The sequence below is a fragment of the Centruroides vittatus genome, unplaced genomic scaffold, assembly GCF_030686945.1.
Source record: "Centruroides vittatus isolate TY-2023 unplaced genomic scaffold, ASM3068694v2 contig_694, whole genome shotgun sequence".
Taxonomy (NCBI): domain Eukaryota; kingdom Metazoa; phylum Arthropoda; class Arachnida; order Scorpiones; family Buthidae; genus Centruroides; species Centruroides vittatus.
Window position 1 is genome coordinate 29,419 of NW_027122438.1, and position 23,110 is coordinate 52,528.

Consider the following 23,110-nt stretch of genomic DNA (forward strand, 5'->3'; position numbering starts at 1 on the left):
GGATCTAGGTTTTCCGTGGCCTAGGGCTTATTGAAGTCCAATGGGGCCCCATTTTTTATTAGATTAAGAATCTTTAAATCGAGGTTTAAAATTCATTTTTTAATAACATCAAAATCAGAATTGAAATATATTTATTTATGAAATGGTGTTGAATGACAAACTTTATATTGATAAGTGCTGATTGTTAATGAAAAAGTATTAAAAATTTATGATGATAATTCAAATTTTGTGGGTCCTTGACACTTGGGGACCCAGGGCTTAAGCCTTATTAGTCCCTATGTAGATTCGCCTTTGCTCTTTGTTTATTTTTATCACAAATAAATTAACAATCAAAAATTTTATTCTATTTTGACAGTAAAAGGCTTCATCGAATCAAAGCATTTGCTCACATAAAATAGAAAAAAGTAAATCGTTAATTATCAAATGTCGTTAGAAATAAAGAAGAAATAGTGTTATTTATATGTAAAAATTTCGAATAAAAATTTAAAAATCCTAAATTAGGTTAGATTTACATATTCTATTATATTTAATGCTATACATAATGCGTTAAATAATGATAAATCCACACAAAAATAAAATTTCTATTGAACGACTGCTTAATACTTTTAACTTTTCTTAATCTTTTACAAGTCACAAGACTCTTATAATAACATATTATGTAAAAACAAAAATTATATCAAATGTACCGGTACAATAGTTACGAGAATGAACTGAAAAATATAAAAACCGGTATTACAAAAAGATAGCTCCACCAACAAAACAGAATCATAAAAATTAATTAGTATATTTTTCCTTCTGTCATCAAAATCAATTCATAAATTGCTTTTGACATTCTATTAATTTGATGTCATGAATAATTTATGAATTGACTTTCTGGGCGTAATGCGTGTTGATGGTTTTCCACTCGGACAGTATTATTTCTTTCAGTTTACACGTGGAATTGTATTGTTTTCTATTTGCATACAGGCTATACGAGGGCTGTTCGGAAAGTTCGCGGCCTCAAATAGAACAAACAAAATAATGTTAATACTTTTTTTATTTTTCAATGTAGTCTCCTTTATTAGCAATGCACTTATTCCCGCGATGTTCTAGCTTTTTCATGCCATCACAATAGGTCGATTTGTCAAGGTGTGCAAAATACTCGTTCACTTCAGAGATGACTTCGTCATTTGAGTGGAATCTCTTTCCAGCCAAGAATTTTTTTAGGTTGGAAAAGGGTGGAAGTCACTGGGGGCCAAATTAGGTGAGTACCGTGGATGTGGAACTAATTGGAAGCGAAGTTCGTTTACCTTTAGTTCAGATATTCTGGCAGAATGTGCAGGTGCATTATCGTGGTGGAACAGAATCGTTTTCTTCTTCAAGTGTGGCCTCTTTTCTTCGATTTCTTTCTTCAGTTTTTCCAAAAGTTTACAGAAATAGACAGTATTGATGGTATTTCCCCTTTCTAGGTAGTCAATAATGATGATTCCTTTAGCATCCCAAAAAATCGAGGCCATCACTTTCCCCCGCTGATGGAACTGTCTTTGCCTTCTTTGGTGATGGCGAACTGTGATGTTTCCATTGCTTCGACTGTTCTTTTGTTTCAGAAGTGTAGTAGTGGACCCACGTTTCATTAGTAGTCACAAACCGACGCATGAAATCCTGTGGGTTTTTCTGATAGAAGACCAAACACTCCTTTGACATCAAAGTGCGAACACGTTTTTGCTCGGCGGTCAGCAGACGCGGCACCCGCCTTGCTGAGACCTTCGTCATACCCAAATTTTCGGTTAAGATGTGGTAAACCCTGTTGACAGAGATGCCTGTTGTCTCAGTTATCTCATACGTTTTCAAACGGTGATCTGCTAACACCAAATCGTGAACTTTGTCGATATTTTCTTCAGTGACATCAGTTGACGGCTGTCCGCTGCGAGGGTCATCTTCCACACTCTCTCTACCAGATTTAAAAAAGGCTGTCCATTTTTCCACAATGGTGTACGAAGGAGCAGACTCTCCCAAAACTTCATCCATGTCAGCTTTGATTTGAGATGGGGTCAACCTTGTTTTTTCGTCAGGTATTTTATGACTGCACGAGTTCTCCATTTTTGACAAAGCATGTGCACACTGACTATCTGATAAGCTGTTGTGAAAAACTTTACGACAAATCAAGCGGAAATTCGTATCGTATCTTTAGCAAAGATGACTGAATTATTCCCGCCAAAAATTAAATTGATCGCAGCGTCGCATATAGGCAAGGCCGCGAACTTTCCGAACAGCCCTCGTAGCTGTTGCGAATGTTTCCAATAGATTTTCCATGGGATTTCAGGAAGCTAGTCATTAATGTGAAGTGCCATTTTCTAGAAACCAATCACAGATCGACTTTGCTGCGTGAATCGGGATTTTGTCTTGCTGCATGAGACACGGTCCACAATTTCTTTTGCAAATGGCAGCAGTGATCGTAAAGTGCAGTTTGATAATTTTGTTGCATTCATGCGATTAGTTAAAAAACATAATACCTGTATTTATTTTTCTGTGCCACCCGAAGCCTTTCCAGATCATCACAGAACCACCTCTACCTTGCATGAACGGCACTGAGGTGGGGCAATAATTATAATTAACATGTTCAGTATTTTCTACATTTTTTTTTTTTTTTACTCCTTCTGTCCTGTGGGCATCAAGAGGGTCTCTTTTAGCAAGTCCATTATGGGTTCAGTCAGGCCCACAATAGGGTGGCTGGATGGTGAGAAATGGGGGCTGACATATCCCAACTGTGGCCCATCAGTGGCCAAGTGGTCTTCATACCTTGAACACTGGTAGTGGGTTCGCGTCTCGCTCGGACGGGCTAGCCACGTGGAGTTTTCTTGGTTTTCTCCACGTCTGTAACGCCTAAATAGGGGTCAGTTTCCCTTAAAAGATCTTCCAGAAGGCATACCCCTAGGCAGATCGCCCAAGTGTTGTGTTGCCATAACTTAACAAACAAACAAACCAACCGCCCACTCTGAATTTATCCAAGTCTATCCCATACAGACTATAATTGGTTTTTTTATAATATAGTGTCGTTCGCCAAATAATTTTACGTTCTTAACATATTAAACTTGACGGCCAGTTAGCAGCCTACCACTCTCTGGATCCGGAATCGAATTCAGACAGGTCGAAAAATCCCCAGGAATTTTTTGGGTGTGATCAGACTGGATATGTTGGCCCTGTCTCTCACCATCCGGCTGCCCTATTGTGGACCTGGCTGAACCCATAATGGGCTTGCGAAAAGAGACCCTCTTGATGCCCACAGGACAGGAGGAGTAAAAAAGAAATGTAGAAATACTGAACATAATTTTGCGTTATTTGAATTAATTAATCAAAAACATGGCTTTAGGAACAGGTCCAGCCATGGTTGAACCACTTTTTGCTGCCAATGTTATGATATTTTTAATTTTAATTTTATGCCAATTTTAATTTCAAATCAACCATTAGCATGTGAAACTGTCAGACAAACCACAGGGAGAAAAATAAAGGGAAAGGGGGAAATCGATATCTTAGAGATTACTCTCCCCTTTTGGCTGGACCACTTTTTCTCCCCTTCCTACAGCCCTGAAAAAGCATATTATATGAAAAAAATTTGAAGTTCAGTAATTGAACCTCAATATTTTGTAGTTCACAAACTCCTTTCAGACTCCCACTGTTTATGTAAAAGTCCTTTTGACCAGTGGTGATTCACATTTCCATCAAAGATGGTAACAACAACAGATAAATGTGTACCCACAACAATCAGCAGTTTTGAAAATGTATGTAGCATGCCTCCTCTCATTTTTTCAATTTTGCTATATTAAAAGGATGTAAGGAGCAATTGTGAGCAACCAGGGACCCACTGGTAAGCCCCAGTAAGAGTTACATCTGTTTCAAGGGCCTACCAAAAGTGTCACCAGTCTTTCAGGTAGGCCTTTTGTCCAATCCATAGTTATGCAGGGAACTGAATTTTAAAGTTTTATTATTCAGATCACTCGTAAAGTTTTTGTTTTAAATTCTTTATAGTTGTTATTTATTTTACCATAATGATAATTATGTTTTATACAACAGCCTACCAGTGGCCAAGTGGGACACTGAGAGGTTGGTTGTGGGTTCCAGGATGGGCTGGCCATGTGGAGTTTTTCAGGTTTTCACATCTGTAACGCCTGAATAGGAGCCAGTTACCCTTAAAAATCTCCCGGAAGGCATTCCCCTAGGCAGATCACCCAAGTGTTGTGTTGCCATAACTTAACTAAACAAACAATGTTTTATATAGCAATTTTTTAAAAAATATGTAAACAATATTCACTTATAAATTAGAAAAAACTTTGATGACATCACAATTGAAAATATCCCAAGAATAAAAATTCCATTCATTATTGCAGAGCAAATCTTAGAAAATAGAGGGTTTGGTTAAAAAGAAATATAAAACTGTGAGTTTCTGTAAAAAATGTCATATAAATAATTTTTAAAAAATTAAGTTTTATGTGAATTATAAAAATAATATATGCTGTTATTAACTGTACTATATCATAAAATTAAATAAACTACAGTATGTTATTATTATTATTATTATTATTCAATGTTAAGAATTTAATGTTTAAATATATGATAATTGTTTCTAAAAAAGAATTCAAATAAATTATTTTTTAAATAAGTTTAATACTTTATTGTAGGAAGATATAAAATCATATTAATAAAATCGATGATACTATGATCAGTTTTTTCATAAAATAATATCAATCATTTTCGTTTAACTAAAAGCATTTAATTCTAGCCAATAACTTTGCATTAAAAAAATGGAAGCCTTTAAAGAAACATACAAACAGTTATGCCGAAAATATGAAATTGAACCACAAGACCTTATTTTAGGTTATCTAAAAGGGTGAGCTCTTCTTAGCTGGTCTATTCTGAAACTGTATAAACTATCATTTTATATTAATGCTTTACTTAAAATCATTACTAATTAATGATTATTTAAATATCATTATATTAAAGTATTTTATTATTAAAACTTAATTGTTTTCAGCATTGGAGATGAAAGAATTTCATTAGATTTATCAACCTGTGCTCTTTCAGCATCCACTTGTTTTATTCTTGGTAAAATATTGGAAAATGATCTTTCAGTTACTGACTTGTGTTTCTGTAATTGCATGCTACAATGTAAAGGTAAATTATAAACATTACAGATATTCTAATACTGTATACAAATATCAGATATTGTAATATGTTAAAAAAAATTTATCATCATCCAGACATTTACTGATTTAACAACAGTATTTATTAAAACTAGCAATGAGTTTCCATAAAATTTTTGCATGTACAGTACCTTTCAAAATTTCTGTTATTAGTTTTTCAGTGTACTTTTTGCAACCAGTGGCTCACCAAGGATTTAATCTTGGTCGGAGTCCTGTTGTATAGAAAAAATTTTTAATGTAGATTCAATAAAATTCCCATCTTATGTGAGCACTAATTCATTTAGCAGTATTGAAATAGAAGACAAAACAATATAAATAAAAAAATTAATTTTAATTAGGAAAGGATTTTTGAAAATTTTTAAAATATTTCCCCCCTTTTTCTTTGGAGTGCTGGGGTCCCTTGATTCTCCTCTGGCTCATATAAAAAATTTTTCCTTGGGGAAAACTGTTTATTTGAATCAGTTGTGGCCTTTTTTTTTGAAAAACTATTCCTTATTCAAGTTACGATCTGAGGTAAGAAATATTTTGAAAAATTTTAATCTTGATTAAAACTTTCATAAGATTCCTTAACTAGTGTTCTTAATATTTGCAATATTAATATGGTTGTATAGTTCTGAACAGGTTGTTTTATCAATAGGGATATAGTAAATTATCCTTAAATTATCATTATCACCTTTGAAGAAGCACAAATTGCAATAATGATACAGCATTTAGAATGAACTTCTCTTGGAGATCTATCATGCTGCTTCACTAGCATTTTTCTAGATCTTTGTGTCTAATTTCCATGCCACACTGTTCTCATCTACAAATTACATAAGTAATTATTTGACTTTAAAATCTGTAGAACTAACTTTACTGATAAAATGTCACTGTGACAACTCATCATTCCATCTTGAATACTGGTTAAGAGTTTTGATCAAGATATCTTATATTCTCTTGATCTAACCCTCGTTTGCTAGAATGTCTATTATCATATTTAGAGCTGTACCTGATGTATGATTCTAATATAAAATATGGAGAATTATTAATGAAAGAATATATGGATATTAATAATGTAGTAATACACTAGAAACTTGATTATCTAAAACTCATATATCTGAAATGCTAAAAATATAAGTATAGCCCAGTACATGTCATAGAATATAATACAGAGACCAAACTCTCCACATAACTGGAAATCATTATACAAAACTAGATCATATATACATGTAATTCATAAAATTAAGTTAAATTTTGAACAAATTAATTTACAATCAAGTATGATAATTGTATTACAGTTTGTATTGCTCATGAAACTTTAAATGCACAGTGCTTAATATACTCAAGCACAAAAACAAGTTTCTTGATTATTCAAAATTTCACTTATCCAAAAGATCTCTAGTCCCATCAAGTTCTGATAGACTATATATTTTTAAAATTTCAAATATCAATTTTTGTTAACTTTTATAAAATAAAAATAATATTTTATGTAATTGCTATGATTTTGTTTTTAGGAATAAAAGCTATATTGGATGGACTTTGCTTAAATGGAGCTGTGCAGCATTTACATCTCAAAGTAAATTTTAATTATGGAGATATACTTGAAAAATAAAAAAAGGTTTTAATTACTTTAAAAATGATTTTTTTATAGGGAAATGGTTTGAAAGGAGCAAATGCTGAAGATATAGGCAAATTGCTAACATATAATAAAGTACTACACCAGTAAGTTATAAATTAAAAAGAATAGAAACTTAATTTTAAATATTCATGATAAAAGTATATAATCTTAAAATGTTCTCTTATAAAAATTAATGAAAGACAGTATATTTTCATAAACACTATAGACGGGCAAATCCTGACCAAACTTTTTGTGCATGCCGAAAGTTATAATAAGAATAATAGGCCTATCTCTAGCACTAAACAATAGGCAGAAGCATTATTTGATGCAAATAAAAAAATATGGACTATTATAAAGCCCATTATATTTACACATGAAATATATAATAATGAAAAAGTATTAAAAATTTATGATGATAATTCAATTTTTGTTGGCCTTTGACACTGGGGGCCTAGGGCTTAAGCCCTATTAGTCCCTATGCAGATTCGCCCTGTACACAATGCATGTATGCTGACTGGGTGCTGCAAGCTTTCTATACAATCTGGCCATGTTAAATGCTTTAAATGACGTTATGTGTGCAAACTTGTTTGCTGCAGCAAACCTCTACCCGAGCAAGCGATCGAGTTCCTGCAAGCATCACACTGACTTAAAATGGCTATCCAATAGCTGTTAATGTAAAAGCAAACACAAATGATAAAAGAGTTGACACATTAGAATAAATTATTATTGGCATATTTGTTTTCATATAAAAAGTATATTGACAGTCAAAACTTTCTCTTAAGCATGCGACGCATGCTAAGCAAGCCCAGAGAATTCGCTCCTGACTATAGTATATTAAATAGATTCAAAATAAGTTTTAAGTATATTATGTAAAGAATATTGTGTTTTTAAGTTAAATTATTGTTTGTTGAATTATTCAAGTAATATAGAATATAATTTTGTTTGGTAAACATTAAAATCCAAAATATAAAGTAAAGATTGAAGATAAAATTTCATTTTTATTCATATTGAATGTTTGAATTTCAAAATTATTTTATTCTAATATTAATAAAACTTATAATACTCTAAACCAGTGTTTCCCAACCTGTGTGTGACAAGAGTGTCTCAGGTGTGTTGATGAAATATTAAATATTTTTTTAGAATTTTGAATAAGCTCTTTTTTAAAATTTCATTTACCTTTTATCTTTTTACCACTGGCCAACCAAAGGGAAGAGGAGGAATTTGCTAAAATGCCAATTGTTGCAAAATATGCAGTACCTCCTCACAAAAGTTGCATATGTCTTTGCATCTGCCAGTGTACTAACTCTTCAGAGCTTCTACAAATGTTGCAGCTTATCAGCTTAAAGACCAATATTAGTTCTTTATGCATTGTTTCAAATAGTCTTTTTATTTTTATAGTATATTTGTAAAATTGTGAGTTTTTGTCTTTGTAAGTTTAACTTCCTTATTATCAAAACTTTTAAAATCAACTGTAATTTATTTTAAATTTTAAGCAGATAATAAAATAGACAAGTTTTTAATTAGAAAAGAATTTTAAACATTTCTATTTTAAAAATTATGGTGTGTCAAGGAATCTAATTAAATTCAGTGTGTTACTAATCCAAAAAGGTCGGGAAACACTGCTCTAAACAACAACATGATTTGACTTATAAAATTATATTTTGTATAATATAAAAATTTCATTTAATTTTTTTTTGTTTTGCTTTTGTTATTGTAAGTTTAAAAAAATTTATTGGAAAACTATCTGTATTCTTGTTTGTTTTATTTTTGAATTTTATGTTTATTTTCAGATTATCATTGGAATGGAATTCTTTAGGAAAATCTCAAGATGCATTTACATTATTTTGTTCAGGTTTAGCTGTGAATAAAACTTTAAAAGTAAAATATTTATATATATATTTATTCTTCCAAACTTACAATTAAGTTAATAATATAAGTTATGTTAAACAAACCAATAATTAAATAAAAATATTGCATTATAAATATATTAGTAGTTATACATTTTTGTTTCTTCTTAGATTTATTTGTAAAATAATTCATAAATAGATTATACGATTAAGGGTACTTTTCTGTTAACGGGATGCCAGCCGATATGTACAACAACAGGTAAGATTCAAGCTCTGAATGAGGGGTTTCACACCACCTCCAGAATTGTTGACCTTTCACAAGATATTTGACTCCAAATGTCAGTTTCTAACATGTATCAATATACTGCTTATTCTACATGCTTTGTATGTAGATGTGTGCTTCAGGGCTCACTATTGCTAGCACCTCAGTGCCTGGGTGGAGTGAGCTCCCACACCCCTGAAACTATATAACATCAAGTACTCCACAGTCAAGTAGGCTACTTGAAGCTGGCACAGTCATGTGGGCTAAATGGTTAAATATGATAGTCTTAGCAGACAATAGTATTGAATATCGGATTAAAGTTACAGCTGGCATCCTGTTAACAGAAAAAAACTCTATTAAGTAATTTTTGTTCTAATTCATGCTGATTTCATTGTATTGAAATGATAAAAAAGTTATTATATAATTATAACAAGTAAAAATGATTATTTTCTTTAAACATAGGTGTTAGATTTGAGAAGTAATCTAATTAATAATGAAGGTGCAATTGCACTTGCTGGTGCTCTTTCTAAAAATGAAGGGTTAAAATCTATAGGTAAGAATATTTTATTTTAAATGTAAATATTTAATAATTTTAATTTGATCAAGTAATAGGTTAACTTATCTCTAAATTAATTGAGCTGCAATTTGCAAAAACTATAGATCTATAAATTCCCACTGTTGTCTATTGTCTGACCTTCCTTTATCTTGAGAACATCATTAAATAGATAAAAGATGAGACCATATATGGAAACCTTAGGACAGGAGGCCCCAATTAACTATAAACAAACTTCCAATGCAAACAAGTCATATTATTTCAATTAAAAAATTTCCCCTGAAAGGTGTTAGATAGATGGCTGGCATGACTCTATTGTTAAAGGAAAAGTATGATGTACAGAGGCAAGCCACAACTAATTTGAGATGGAGAGCATATATTTTAAGTTAAATAATTTTAAAATATGATTAAAAATTGCAGCCCAGCATTGTGATGATGCCACAATAAATAATTGTTTGTTAATTTTAAAAATAAATTTATCAAAAACAATTTTTCTGTAAAATTCAGTAAACTGTTAACTTTAAAACAGTATGATAATTACTATTCACAACCAATTTGCCACATGTTGATCATATACAAAATGAATTTTGTTGGTGTAAAGACATTGCAATAATTGAAAAATGAGGGTTTGTGTGATGAAAAAACTGTCCCTTGTTGGCATGCACTTTTTACCATCATGTTAGTGGAGACAAGATGTAAAACTGTAGGCTGTAAAACATTGTTAGAATAAAGCTCTCTGTTTCAAATTACCATCTGTTTTCGTCTAAAGGAGGCATAACCTACTAGCTAACAACAGAAAAGCATAACAGTTGGTAAACTTCAGTTTTCTTTTAAGTTTAAATTATTTTTTAAATGAATTTCAATTTACATAATTCATAGATGAACTCCAAATTATTCTGAAAATTATTAGGGCTTCTATTGAATGAATAAACATGCCATTTTTAACTCTGTGCTTTACAACTGATCTTTCAGAATAAACTTTACATCTGAATATAATTATACTATACAGATTTGCTTTATTTACTTAACTTTTTGAATATAGTTTTCCTCTTGAAGTTAATTATGTTTCTATAAGATTATGCAGCAAAGACAAACAATCATTAGAGACAATTTGTCTTTTGTTAGCTTACAAAGTATTCTGAGAATTTTTTTCTACTGCATGATAAACATGAATGTGTTAGTATTAATAGAATCTAAAATTTATGATAAATGTAAACAACAACATCAAAAACTTTTGAAAGCTGATTGCTTTAATTGCTTGTCTATTGTAGCTGCAGTAGATGGAGGAAATATAATTTGTTTTCAAGAGTCTCTCTCCTTATTTCCAGTTTCATGAAACAAATTCACAATATTATGAGGTTATTACTGTTCCTGGTACAATATTAAGTTAGTTAAATATAGTCCAACAATTCAAGAAATATCTACAAAAGTATGATCTAAACTAGACAAACCTATTATTAATATTTATCACAAGTAGGGAATTGCCCTGATATCACAAAAATATCAATACCAGTATCATGAGTAGTTTTAAAGTATTGATACAGGTATTAGTATTGGTCTTAAAGTATTGACACTGGCCAGTATTGGTATCGGGTATCAAAACTGGAAATCATGCCGACTCTTACTAATCACGTGAAAAAAAAAATAATCGTTGTTATTTTTTTTGTGTACTGTCTCTCTTGGACTGTTGCACACTCGCGTGACTATCACAACATACAAATTAATATGAAAATTAATAAATATTTTCTCTATGACTAGTATAAATTCTTAAAATAATAATTTGAATTTAGATTTACGCTGGAATCTAATTGGTCAACTCGGAGCTTGTGCTTTATTAAATATTTTGAAGAAACATAATAAATCATTGATACATCTGGATTTGACTGGTAACCCAGAAATAAGTGAGGAAGTTCTTCAAGCAATAGGCAAATATGTTTATTTCAAATTGTTTTCTTGTCAAATATAGTACAAATTATACTTATATATTTATAATTAACTTATTAGCAAACCTAACCTTAATTAACAAACCTAACCTAAATTATAAATGCTGATGAAACTATGGAGTAAATTAACAACTGAACTGAAAATGAAAATTAAAAAATATCTATCTATTTTTTGAAATGTAAAAATGCATTTGGGACTTAATGACATCATTTTTTGTGAGGAGTAAAAAATAAAGAAATTATTACAAGTTCAAAATAAATTCTAAAAAAATGTCCTCCATGTATACAAAAATATGTATATTTGTAATAATGAAAAATTTCTGATGAGAGAAAGAATACTGTACTTGTGTGTTGATAGATAATAATTAAGACTTTTTAATCAAGAAATAAAACTGGGATAAATTCTTTAACTTTTCTCATTATACTTTTTCTATTGTATATTTATTGATGCAATAACTGTTCTTGAGATATAAAATTTAAATTTGTGCAGTTAAGTCAATGTTATTTTTGCCCTTTTTTCAAATTTATTTATTATATTTCAAAAATTTCAGTTTGCTTCTCATAAACATATTTTTAATCTTATTGTATTATTTCAGAAAATTTATATAATATTTTTTAAGATTTCATTTTTTATTCTGATTCATTAAGTTCAATAAATTTATGCATAGAGCATCTTACAGTTTGCTTTTATAAAATATAAACATAAGTTATTAATGTTATTAATATAATGCTTTTGAATAGCTGCTGCCCTTAACAATAATTGTACAATGCAGTTATTGCAAGAGGAACAGATTACACGAACTAAAAAAATTACTGATGAGATGCAAACTACAAAAGATTATCAATTAGAGCAGGTATTCTCATTTTCATTTAAGAGAATATATTATCATATTCCACAATAAATAATATGTAATTTTAAATATTTCAGCAAACTCTTCCTAGCTGTACACAAGAACTTTTTCAGGAAAGGTAATTTCTTTTAGTTTTAGATAGAAAAAATTTACAATTTTTTACAATAAATTTAAAATTAAACATTTTAGAGAAAACACCTGCTATGTTTAATATTCATTTTTAAAAGTTTGATTTTTATATAAACTTTTACATTTTCAATTAATAGTGTTCTAGAAAATTTTTGAAAAATGTAAACATCTGCTAGTTTATTTCAATTTCTAACATTTTATTATTAACAAAAACTTAAACTTTTGATGAAATTGTGTACTAATAATTGAATATTTATATTAGATCTATCAATGTTAAACATATCAATAGCTAAGTTCAACACCGAGTTAAATATGTTCATATCATTAATGAAAATCATTAACTTGCTGTTAAACTTGGCTATTGATATGTTTAACATTGATATATCTAACATAAATATTCAATTATTAGCATACAATTTCATCAAAAGTTTATGTATTTGTTAGTAGCAGGTTATTATTTCAATTTTTAAAGTTCTATCTTAATTGTAAATATAAGATATTAAAACCATATTATAAAATTATTTTAAAATATTTGATATGAATCACATCAAGTGGAGACAAAATAAGAAACATTAAAGATTTAGAAAGTGAATTAAAAGAAAAGAAAATTGCTTTTGATGCAATGGTAGAAAGGTATTATATAAAATGCTTTAAGATGTTTTTGTACAATAAATAAATATGTTTTATATTTATTTAAAATTTGATGAAATTCATAGAGTTAATAAATTACAAAATGATCTAGAAGTTATTCATGAGCAAAATAAAGAAGCAAACAAACTTTTAGCACAGTTTAAAGCAGAAAATGAAGAATTGAAGAACCAACAACAAAAACTTCTCATTAAAGAAAATAAAGTTGGTTTAAGTTATACAATTATTAATAATTATTATTAGTATATTCTCAATTAAACTTAAAATATTTTGAGAATATTCATTCATCTGTTTTAAAAATATTTCAAAATAGAAACATTTTTTGTAAATCTAATATTTATAGAAAATAGGTTAGGATATAATATTTATTTATAATTTAGGACAGATTGGATGCTGAAGCAAGCATTGTTGCTGAAATAGATGCAATAAAAGAAGAGAAGCGATCTTTAGAACTTCAAGTAATTATTTTTTGAATTTTCTATCATATCATATATATAATTTACAACAATGAAATTATTAAATCAAAATTTTTTTCTACTAGTTAGAATGTGCTTTAAAGACTCATGAGATTCACACATCAAAAATAGAGAAATTACAAACTTCTATTGCATCTTTAGAAATACAGCTAAAACATTCAGAAGTTATCCATGCTGGTATTTTAAAAAATTTTATTGTTTCAGCTAAAATTATGCAGATATTTCATCTTGAATTATATTTCTAAATAAATCAAATGTTTATAAATATTAAAATGTTTTCAGAGGAAATAAATGCAATTAAACAAGAACAAAATGAAGCAATTAAGGAAGTAGAACAATCAAAACAAGATGAAGTAAATACTTAATTTAAATTAAATTATTTCTTAATAAAAAATTTTTTAATAATTTGTTTTTGGTCAGATTGCAAATGCAAAAAAAGGCATAGAAGAAATAGAACAGAAACTAAATGAAAATTTGCAGCGACTTGAAATGCAAAGAACACAACTTGAAAAAGTAAAATCTTAATGGCTTTAGTACAAAATTTGTTTTTATATATTTGAAAACTGAAAAAATTTCTTGCAGATTAATTTTTAAATTATTAATTAAAAACCAACTTATGAGTATCATATACTGTACATAATCCATTTAGCTTACTAGTTAATAAATAGGGATCATATTTGTTGAGTAGCTTTCACAGTTTAAAATAATATAATTTTATACAAAATATTACAGATCTACTAATTATGAGGAACATTCAATAACTAAGTTACATTCAAACAATGTATGTCAGGAATACTTTATTGAGAAAAGCATTACCATACAATATGACACACACATACACCACACTATTTTTCTATATAATCACCCAGTTGCTGTAAACATTTGTCAAAATGTTGCACTAATTGTTTGATGCCTTGACAATAGAAAGTTGCTCCTTGGTCATGGAGCCAGCAGAGAATTACCTGAACCTGGTCATTATTGGCAAATCGACATTCACCCATATCTTGTTTAGCTTTCTAAACACACAAAATTCACAAGATGCCATCAACTAATATCACTTACTGTTTCATAATAGATGTTAAAAGCTTTAGGAAAATGAAAAAGGAGAAAATAACCCAAAATAATATTTTTCAAATATTGCTTTATTGCCTGAAAAATAAATTCTTATACTGTTTTAAAATTAAATTATTTCTATTTTACAATATAAGAATAAAATGAAGTAGAAATAAATTTAATAATGTTTGATTTTAAAGTTATATGTAAAAATGAAGAGATTTTTTTTATAAGTTATATTTTTACAAATAATCCAAAACCAACTCAAATTTAATTTTATAGTTATCCTTTTTCTTTGTTTTTACTAACCAATGACAAAACAAGCTTTGTTAAAATTTAGAGTATGAGTATATTTATCTGTCAATAAATTTAATGAGAAATTAACTAATAATTTAGAAATAATTGTGTGTAGATTCAGAATACTTGGCTAGAAATAGGTTTGAACATAATTATTTCTGGAGTCAATATTTTAGCATAATCACTATTTCACATCCAACTACACTCAAACCTGTTTTTGTGCGATTTTTTATATGTGCAATGTGTTTTGTGCAATTATTTTTATGCAGTATACCAATTTGATTGAAATTCATATACCGCACACAAAAAATCACACAAATAAAAAATCGCACAAAAAAAGACCGCACAAAAACAGTTTTGAGTGTATATAGAAACATTTTTCAAATACGAATTTATCTTCAGATATTTATTATTAAAAAACAAATTGTAAAAAATATGTTAAAATTTCTCCTGATAATTAATCTAATAAAAAAAAAATATATTACATGAAATATTAGTAAACTTATAAAATATTCTGTTATTAAATTGTAGGAAATTATGCATCTTAATGGAAAACTTGTAGAAGAGAGAACTAAGACTGAAGAACTACTTCAGCAACAAAGATTAAAGTTTCATGAAGAAATGGCAAGTTATAAATTTTATTTAATTTTATAATTAAACAATTACTTGAAAAATAATAAAAACTAAAAATTGCTTTGAATTATTAGGAAGCACAGTGCTCTCAGCTCTCAGAAAAAGTTCATACATTACAAAAAGAAAATGATGATCAAATCGTGAGTATAGTGAATACCATTTCAGAAATGTACTTCATACAGGATACATATATTAATCATCTGGAAAAAATATATAGTTTGTAGAATTGATATTTTTTTTATTCTTTACTACTGTACTGTATCTTTTACTTTAATTGTACTATTCTTTACTACTACTGTACTTTGTACTGTAATCCTGAGTTTATATAAATTCATTCTAATATTGAACAATCACTATAATTAAAACTAAAATTTATTTTTCATAGAAAATGATCTCCCAGAAGGAATTTGACATTACACAGTTACAGTCTGTGAAAGAACACTTGGAAATAGAAAAAGAAAATCTACAGAAAATAGTCAGTCAACTGAAAGAGGTTAAAATAAAATTTCAATGTCTTTTATAAACAAGGGACACTGCACAACTTTGTCATATTACAATAGAATTGAGGGAGAGCATTGCATTTTTTAATTTTTATTAATATATAAAAATTATCTTTCACTCCATCTAACTTGAGTGTTGACATGTGTTTGAATGTGTAAGGGCATGCTCTTACACATTCAAACATGTCATGCACTCAGGTATGCATGTGTGAGATTGAGAGAGAAAGAATGAGTGAATGTGTGATCAGAAAAAGAATAGTTGCTGTTCATGTAGGAAGGCAATCCTTAACTTGTTGACAACAGAGAGGTGATTCTTGCACTTGCCAGAAAGAAAGGGATGATCTTTGCACCTGCTGGGCCCAGAAGAGGCAATCCTTACATTCACTTGTCAACTGCTTTGTTTGTTTTTGGCACCCATTTTCTATTAGGTGCAAGCAATGCCCTTTTTTTTCTGTGGGACATTGTTTTGATATACAGTGGAGTCAAACTGACAAAGTCACAGCCCTCATTTTTTATATTTTTGGCTTAGTGGCAATTCACTAAGCCACACAGAAGAGATTTTGCTAACACTTAGCCTCAATTATTAAATATCTTATTGATGATTTAAGAATTTCAATAATATATAAAACATATTTCTATTGCTTTTGTTTTATAGCAATTAGCTTCTAAAGAAAGTGAATTAAGAAATATAGTTACTACTTCAGAAACAGAAAACAGAGATAAACATAATGAGTTAATGAAAGAAAAAGATAACAATAACAATTTACAAAGTAAAGTTTTGGAATTAGAAACCACCCTCAATAGTAAGTGTTTCTTAATAACTTTCTTACATTTATTTTTCTATTCTAATTATTTCTATATTTCAGATCTTCAAAACCAATATTCAGAAAATATTGTTAATAAAGATCATCAAATTAATACTCTGAAGGATATATTACAAACAAAGGAAACTGAATTACAAAATAAACAGCAGGAAGAACTTAACAGAGCTTCAGAGTTGTATTCTGCTTTCAAGAATTATATGGATAATGTTCCCCGAATGGATATTACCAGCTATTTTGCTTCTGGAGGATTAACTTCCACTCCGTTTTCAAAAAAATAATTTATAATAATTTTTAATTTCAAAATTATTTTTATCATGTTAAAATTCAGCAGTAAATCATTTTATACAAGTTGAATACAAAATTATTACCTAAAACAGATTATCAAATTTATCAAAATATTTTAAGTTTTAAAATAAAATGTAAAGAATTCTGATGAATCAAATCAATGTGTTAATTTTATGAAAGAATGGATTTAAATGATAGCCAGACTTTGTTTATTTAAAAAAAATTTTTATAAAATTAATCTTTGTTATTTTTCAATACTTGTAATAAGTAAACTACAGTATTGTGTAATGATAAATAAGATTTCACTATCAGATGTTTGAACTTTCCAAAACAGAATAATCATATAAAAATTCATTATATTAAAAAGCAAAAAATTTGCTCTTTAATGTAACAGTTTTAAAAATATGGAAAAAACTATTAATTTTCCCAAAATAAATTCTTATTAATAATATCCTAATATAAATATATAAAAACTGACTGATTAGATTAATGAATACAGTTGAACTGTTTTAAATCAATTCTTACTAGCAGGAACCCATCAAACTTGGTTTTATTCAATTAAAAAACAAATTTTAAATGAGCTCACTGGTTGTCATTCTGCACAAAAATCATCAGTATAGCCAGGGCCGGATTAACCCACTTTGGGGCCCTAGACATTTTCTTCTTACCGAGCTCCTTCCCTCTCCCACAAGAAGAAACATAAGAACACATTTTCTTTAGATTTTATTGATAGAATTCACAATAACCATACAAAAAGCAATATAATTTTGTTTATTATATACAGTTGTCCAACAGAAAAGTAAACTATCTTATTTACAAATATTTTCAAAATAGAATTTTACTGGGCCCTTCAAAAATCCGGGCTCTAGACATTTGTCTCATTTGTCTATGCGATGATCTGGCCCTGAGTATAGCAAATGCTTTTCCGGGTTCATCTATGAATGATTTACATCTGTCTGTTCCCAGTGCTATGAGGCTTCCTTTAATTTTGCATTTGGGTCCCAAGATAGCAATTTAGAATTCTTAAGACCAACCAACTTCAATTTGCAGGGGTTTTGGAGTAATGGTGATGGTACTGGGGGCCTACCTCATGCCAATCACCTTGCAAATAAAACTCTGACCTACTAACAGTCAGACATTCAAGTTTATTTCAGGATTTAAAAAAATATAAAATAAATCAAGTTGTCCTCAATTTTGCCATGTCTAATTACCAAGAACAAAAGTCTTCCTTTGAAGAGACAACTTTTTGTTAGAGGCTATGCTTCTGTAAAATTATGTAAAACATTCACTGATGATAATTTTGCAGAGGCATAGCCTCTAACAGAGTCATATCTGCAAAGGAAGGCTGTTTTATTCTTGGTGATTGGATATGATGGATTTGAAGACAACTCGGTTTCTTATTTTTTAAATTGTAAAAATACTGTTTGACATTTTAATTGAAACTTATTTTCAAAAATTCTTGAGGCACAATATTTTGAGTCCATCCTTCATAGGCAGGCAAATTGTTGAGATCTGGCTGTGAAATTTTTACCGCTACAGATTTTTATGATCTGGATCTGGAATGGTCCACAAAGTATACCTGACCAAAAAGTAGCTCTGGTAGATAAATACCAACTGTACAGAGTCTGTCCTTGACTTTTGTTCATTGTCATGGCAAATGCCAGGATGAAGTTGCTTAACTGTAGAAATAAAAATGCTATCACTTGGAGTTAATGATATCTGAAGAAGCGTATGAATGGTTCTGCAGTATTTGTCCATAAGGATCTCAGCATTGTTTGTTCAACATATAACTAATTTCTTTCCTTTAACCAACTCTTTATTACAGTCAAGATTCCTTATGAGCATGACTTTAGCTCCAGTTTTTAATGTTAACATGTGGTGGAAGTCCACTCATCTCAATTGTATGCAGAAATTCTATAGGCTATCTCGTGTACACATTCTGGTGATTGGAAACTACTGTATAAGCTCAAATATGTTCTCTCTTTCAGATGGCAATAATTTTATCATTTATATCTGTACAGTGAAAATCTTTGGACATAAAATGGCTTGACACTTCATTTCATCAAATGTTAGTGAGTTGTTGTCTGGGTTACAGATTTATAGAGATCACCTCGACATAGCATTTCTTGTATACATACATGATTGAGTCCTCAATCATGGCTTGCTCTTGTTCTTGCTGCTCAACTTCTGTCATCATTCTGTAACAGCATCTAAAGAGGTTCATATCAACAATCATGTCATGCAGTATTATTAGCTCTGGATTGCAAGTTGCATTTCTAGACATTCTGATGTCTTTTGCTTCTTCAGTGTCTATAATGTTAAGCTGAGCATATACTTACTCTTCAGATCTGTCAGGATATAAAAGACCATATTTGTAATGAGGCTGCTCATGATCTTAAAAATTTATGATCCATGGCCTGCTGGAGCTAGGTCTCTTTGGCAATGAAGGATGCAACTGACAACACACTGTTGTACCTTTGGATGTATTTAGATATTCTTGAGAAGTTGAGTTTCTTTCCACACAGAATGCTGTCAAGAACTTCATGAGAATGGGTAGAACACAACTTTACTTTTCCATTATGGCAACAGTCACTAAAATGAAAGTTGTTTCTCCTATCACCTTTTTTGCATTCAAAGAGTAAAGCCAAACAACTTGGGTACATATGACAGTGGTCTAGGATCAAAATAAGTTGGTTGAATGTTTGGGTCAAGGGCTATTTTGAGAAGACAATCTTGCATTCATGGTTCAATCTCACTCCCAAAATCCAAATGCAAAGTCTAAATCAACAGCTTGCCAAAATGTTTGAATGATTTCAATTCCAATCTGTTCTAGAGCCTCTGCAATTTCAAGAATGTGTGTTTCTTGAGAAGCAACAACAACTTCAACCATTGTTGTCATAATGCACGTTATGGTAAGGCTTTCTCAGCTGTGTAGTTTCATCACCTTGAGCTAGAATACCTTCTGTTTCAGTTGGCTGCCTAGATATCAAACATGGCAAACCTCAACATCTAGACTTTGCTCATGTTCCTCAATGTTAAATAAGAAAATAAATGGTTAAATTAAAAAAAACAGAAAAGCTAAAACCCACTTTCAATTAATATATAAATTAACATGTGAGATAATGTATTCTATGAATTACATTAACAATTAACTAAATATTCTTCATGTTAGTAACACTTAAAAGGGGCAAGTTTCCAATAGAAGTCCCTGGAGGCATTCCCCTTGGCAGATTGCCCGTGTGTCACATTGCCATAAACAAATAAACCAAGAATTAATTAGTGATTTAATTATAAATATGTATGGCCCAAGTAACTAAAGTTGCACAAGCTGCATATATTTATATAGTTTTGACATTTTAAATTATGTATATAAACAGTGTAACAGAAAATAAATGTCAGTATGAGATATCTGTGATTACTGTTTGATGGTTTACTGAATCACAACAGTGTACCATGGTTTTACAGACACTATTCCATCATCATTCAAGTTACAGTGAGTCTTATGCTAAAGGTCTCCAAGCTGTGAAAATAATTATGGATTTTGAAATATTTTGGATTGGGAATATGCAATCTGTATCATCAAAGCATGCCAATTAGCACTATCAGAAGTATGATTTCTAGGCTTTTAAAGTATCATTATATATAAAATTGCAATTACAAAAGATAATTAACTGTGGAATATTAAAAATACAAACTTTTATCAAGTTAGCATAAGTTTCAAAAATCAGAATTTAAAAAATGAAACAAAGTGGTGAAATAATTTCATATTTGATGAAATTACCTTTTATATCATAAGACAAAAAACACCTTGATGCTGAGAACGTTTAAATTTAATCAAAAACAAACGTTTTCGGCCCACTCCATGAGCCATCGTCAGGCTAACTACATTCGAATACAATTTCGAACAAGCAATTTCAAATTGAAATAAACTACAAAAAAAGAACTCACGCGCTACGCTGGATAACGTAAACTAAAACTAATATAAACAACATAGAAAATAATAAAATAAAATATGTCAATGTTACATGTGTACATTGTGAAAATCTATAGTCTATAGTTCTCTAGGCAATCCTTTTGCCGTATCTAATGTATTCCTGTGACTTTTTTAATTAAAAACTTCCAAGCTGATGGTAAAATCGCCGCATCCTTGTAATTTAAGCATTTTTTGGTTAAGCCGGACTTATAAATTTCACATTTTTCGGTTGTAGCCGCAAGTGTCGGCGAATGTATCGGTGTTAAGATCCTGGCTTCATCCCATTTCACCACGGACCCCTCAGTCTGCGCCATTTTTGCTAATGTTGTTGTGCATTTACCCTTCGCCACGTCATATCTGTGTTCCTTAATCCTTTTACTTAGGCTTCTCGTCGTGACCCCGATGTATTCTTTATCAATCTTTAACTGGTCGTTGCTGTACGGTATCGAGTACACACCTGGTTGTTCACTCGGTCTAATTGCATCTTTGTCGTTCCTTAGTAGCCTATATATCGAGGGAGCTCTTTTGTATACAATAGTGCTGTTCATGCGGCCCGCAATACCTTCCATGACCGATGATAGACGTTTATTATACGTGAATTTCGTGATACCGTTTGTCAGATCCCGTTTTTTCTTGTTTACTTTAGGATTCCTGTAAGCGGCAATCAAACGTTCAACAGTTCTTGGACCAAATCCCAACACCTTAGCCACTTGCCTGATTCTATCCAGCTCTCGCATCGTATCGAGTATGTTAGAGCAATACTGAAACGCTCTTCTAATTAAAGCTCTAAACGCTGAGAGCTTATAAGTAATAGGATCATTCGATGTTGACGGTATATACAGCGGGTCGTGTGTAGGTTTGATATACACCTTCGTATCTATTGACCCGCTGTATATACCGTCAACATCGAATGTCCTATTACTTATAAGCTCTCAGCGTTTAGAGCTTTAATTAGAAGAGCGTTTCAGTATTGCTCTAACATACTCGATACGATGCGAGAGCTGGATAGAATCAGGCAAGTGGCTAAGGTGTTGGGATTTGGTCCAAGAACTGTTGAACGTTTGATTGCCGCTTACAGGAATCCTAAAGTAAACAAGAAAAAACGGGATCTGACAAACGGTATCACGAAATTCACGTATAATAAACGTCTATCATCGGTCATGGAAGGTATTGCGGGCCGCATGAACAGCACTATTGTATACAAAAGAGCTCCCTCGATATATAGGCTACTAAGGAACGACAAAGATGCAATTAGACCGAGTGAACAACCAGGTGTGTACTCGATACCGTACAGCAACGACCAGTTAAAGATTGATAAAGAATACATCGGGGTCACGACGAGAAGCCTAAGTAAAAGGATTAAGGAACACAGATATGACGTGGCGAAGGGTAAATGCACAACAACATTAGCAAAAATGGCGCAGACTGAGGGGTCCGTGGTGAAATGGGATGAAGCCAGGATCTTAACACCGATACATTCGCCGACACTTGCGGCTACAACCGAAAAATGTGAAATTTATAAGTCCGGCTTAACCAAAAAATGCTTAAATTACAAGGATGCGGCGATTTTACCATCAGCTTGGAAGTTTTTAATTAAAAAAGTCACAGGAATACATTAGATACGGCAAAAGGATTGCCTAGAGAACTATAGACTATAGATTTTCACAATGTACACATGTAACATTGACATATTTTATTTTATTATTTTCTATGTTGTTTATATTAGTTTTAGTTTACGTTATCCAGCGTAGCGCGTGAGTTCTTTTTTTGTAGTTTATTTCAATTTGAAATTGCTTGTTCGAAATTGTATTCGAATGTAGTTAGCCTGACGATGGCTCATGGAGTGGGCCGAAAACGTTTGTTTTTGATTAAATTTAAACGTTCTCAGCATCAAGGTGTTTTTTGTCTTATGATTTAATAGAGTCTGAGTGAAGTTACCTTTTATATTTCATTACATTTAAAAAAGACATTAAGTATTCAGAAGTAACTGTCAGTTTGCTTATTTTCAAATTATTTTTTCTTGTCATATTTGTCTGTTTCCATTAAGTTTTTTAATAAGCCA

The 23,110-nt window shown here is 30.4% G+C and overlaps 2 protein-coding genes across 2 annotated transcripts; one reads left to right on the top strand and one right to left on the bottom strand.

Annotated features, from left to right (window-relative positions):
* Positions 1-1,470: 1,470 nt before the first annotated feature.
* LOC136980335 (protein GVQW3-like) lies at positions 1,471-2,079 on the bottom strand. Its single transcript, XM_067276428.1, has one exon. It carries the CDS (start codon positions 2,077-2,079, stop codon positions 1,471-1,473), a length of 609 nt encoding a protein of 202 aa, XP_067132529.1.
* Positions 2,080-4,756: 2,677 nt separating this feature from the next.
* On the top strand, positions 4,757-17,232 carry LOC136980349 (leucine-rich repeat-containing protein 45-like). The gene is made up of 20 exons (XM_067276441.1): positions 4,757-4,864; positions 5,009-5,148; positions 6,671-6,732; positions 6,808-6,878; positions 8,565-8,652; positions 9,346-9,436; positions 11,227-11,361; positions 12,121-12,233; positions 12,308-12,348; positions 12,912-12,992; positions 13,076-13,211; positions 13,388-13,465; positions 13,549-13,660; positions 13,766-13,836; positions 13,904-13,996; positions 15,365-15,461; positions 15,545-15,606; positions 15,852-15,959; positions 16,622-16,769; positions 16,833-17,232. The coding sequence occupies exons 1-20, from the start codon at positions 4,779-4,781 to the stop codon at positions 17,066-17,068; spliced, it is 2,049 nt and encodes a 682-aa protein (XP_067132542.1). The 5' UTR covers positions 4,757-4,778; the 3' UTR covers positions 17,069-17,232.
* Positions 17,233-23,110: the final 5,878 nt, after the last annotated feature.

Coding starts and splice junctions, on each gene's coding strand:
- LOC136980335 (XM_067276428.1), bottom strand. CDS start 2,079: ATGGAGAACTCGTGCAGTCATAAAATACCTGACGAAAAAACAAGGTTG.
- LOC136980349 (XM_067276441.1), top strand. CDS start 4,779: ATGGAAGCCTTTAAAGAAACATACAAACAGTTATGCCGAAAATATGAA. Junction 5,149..6,670: donor TTGCATGCTACAATGTAAAG/GTAAATTATAAA, acceptor TTTTGTTTTTAG/GAATAAAAGCTATATTGGAT. Junction 15,462..15,544: donor GTTTCATGAAGAAATGGCAA/GTTATAAATTTT, acceptor ATTATTAGGAAG/CACAGTGCTCTCAGCTCTCA.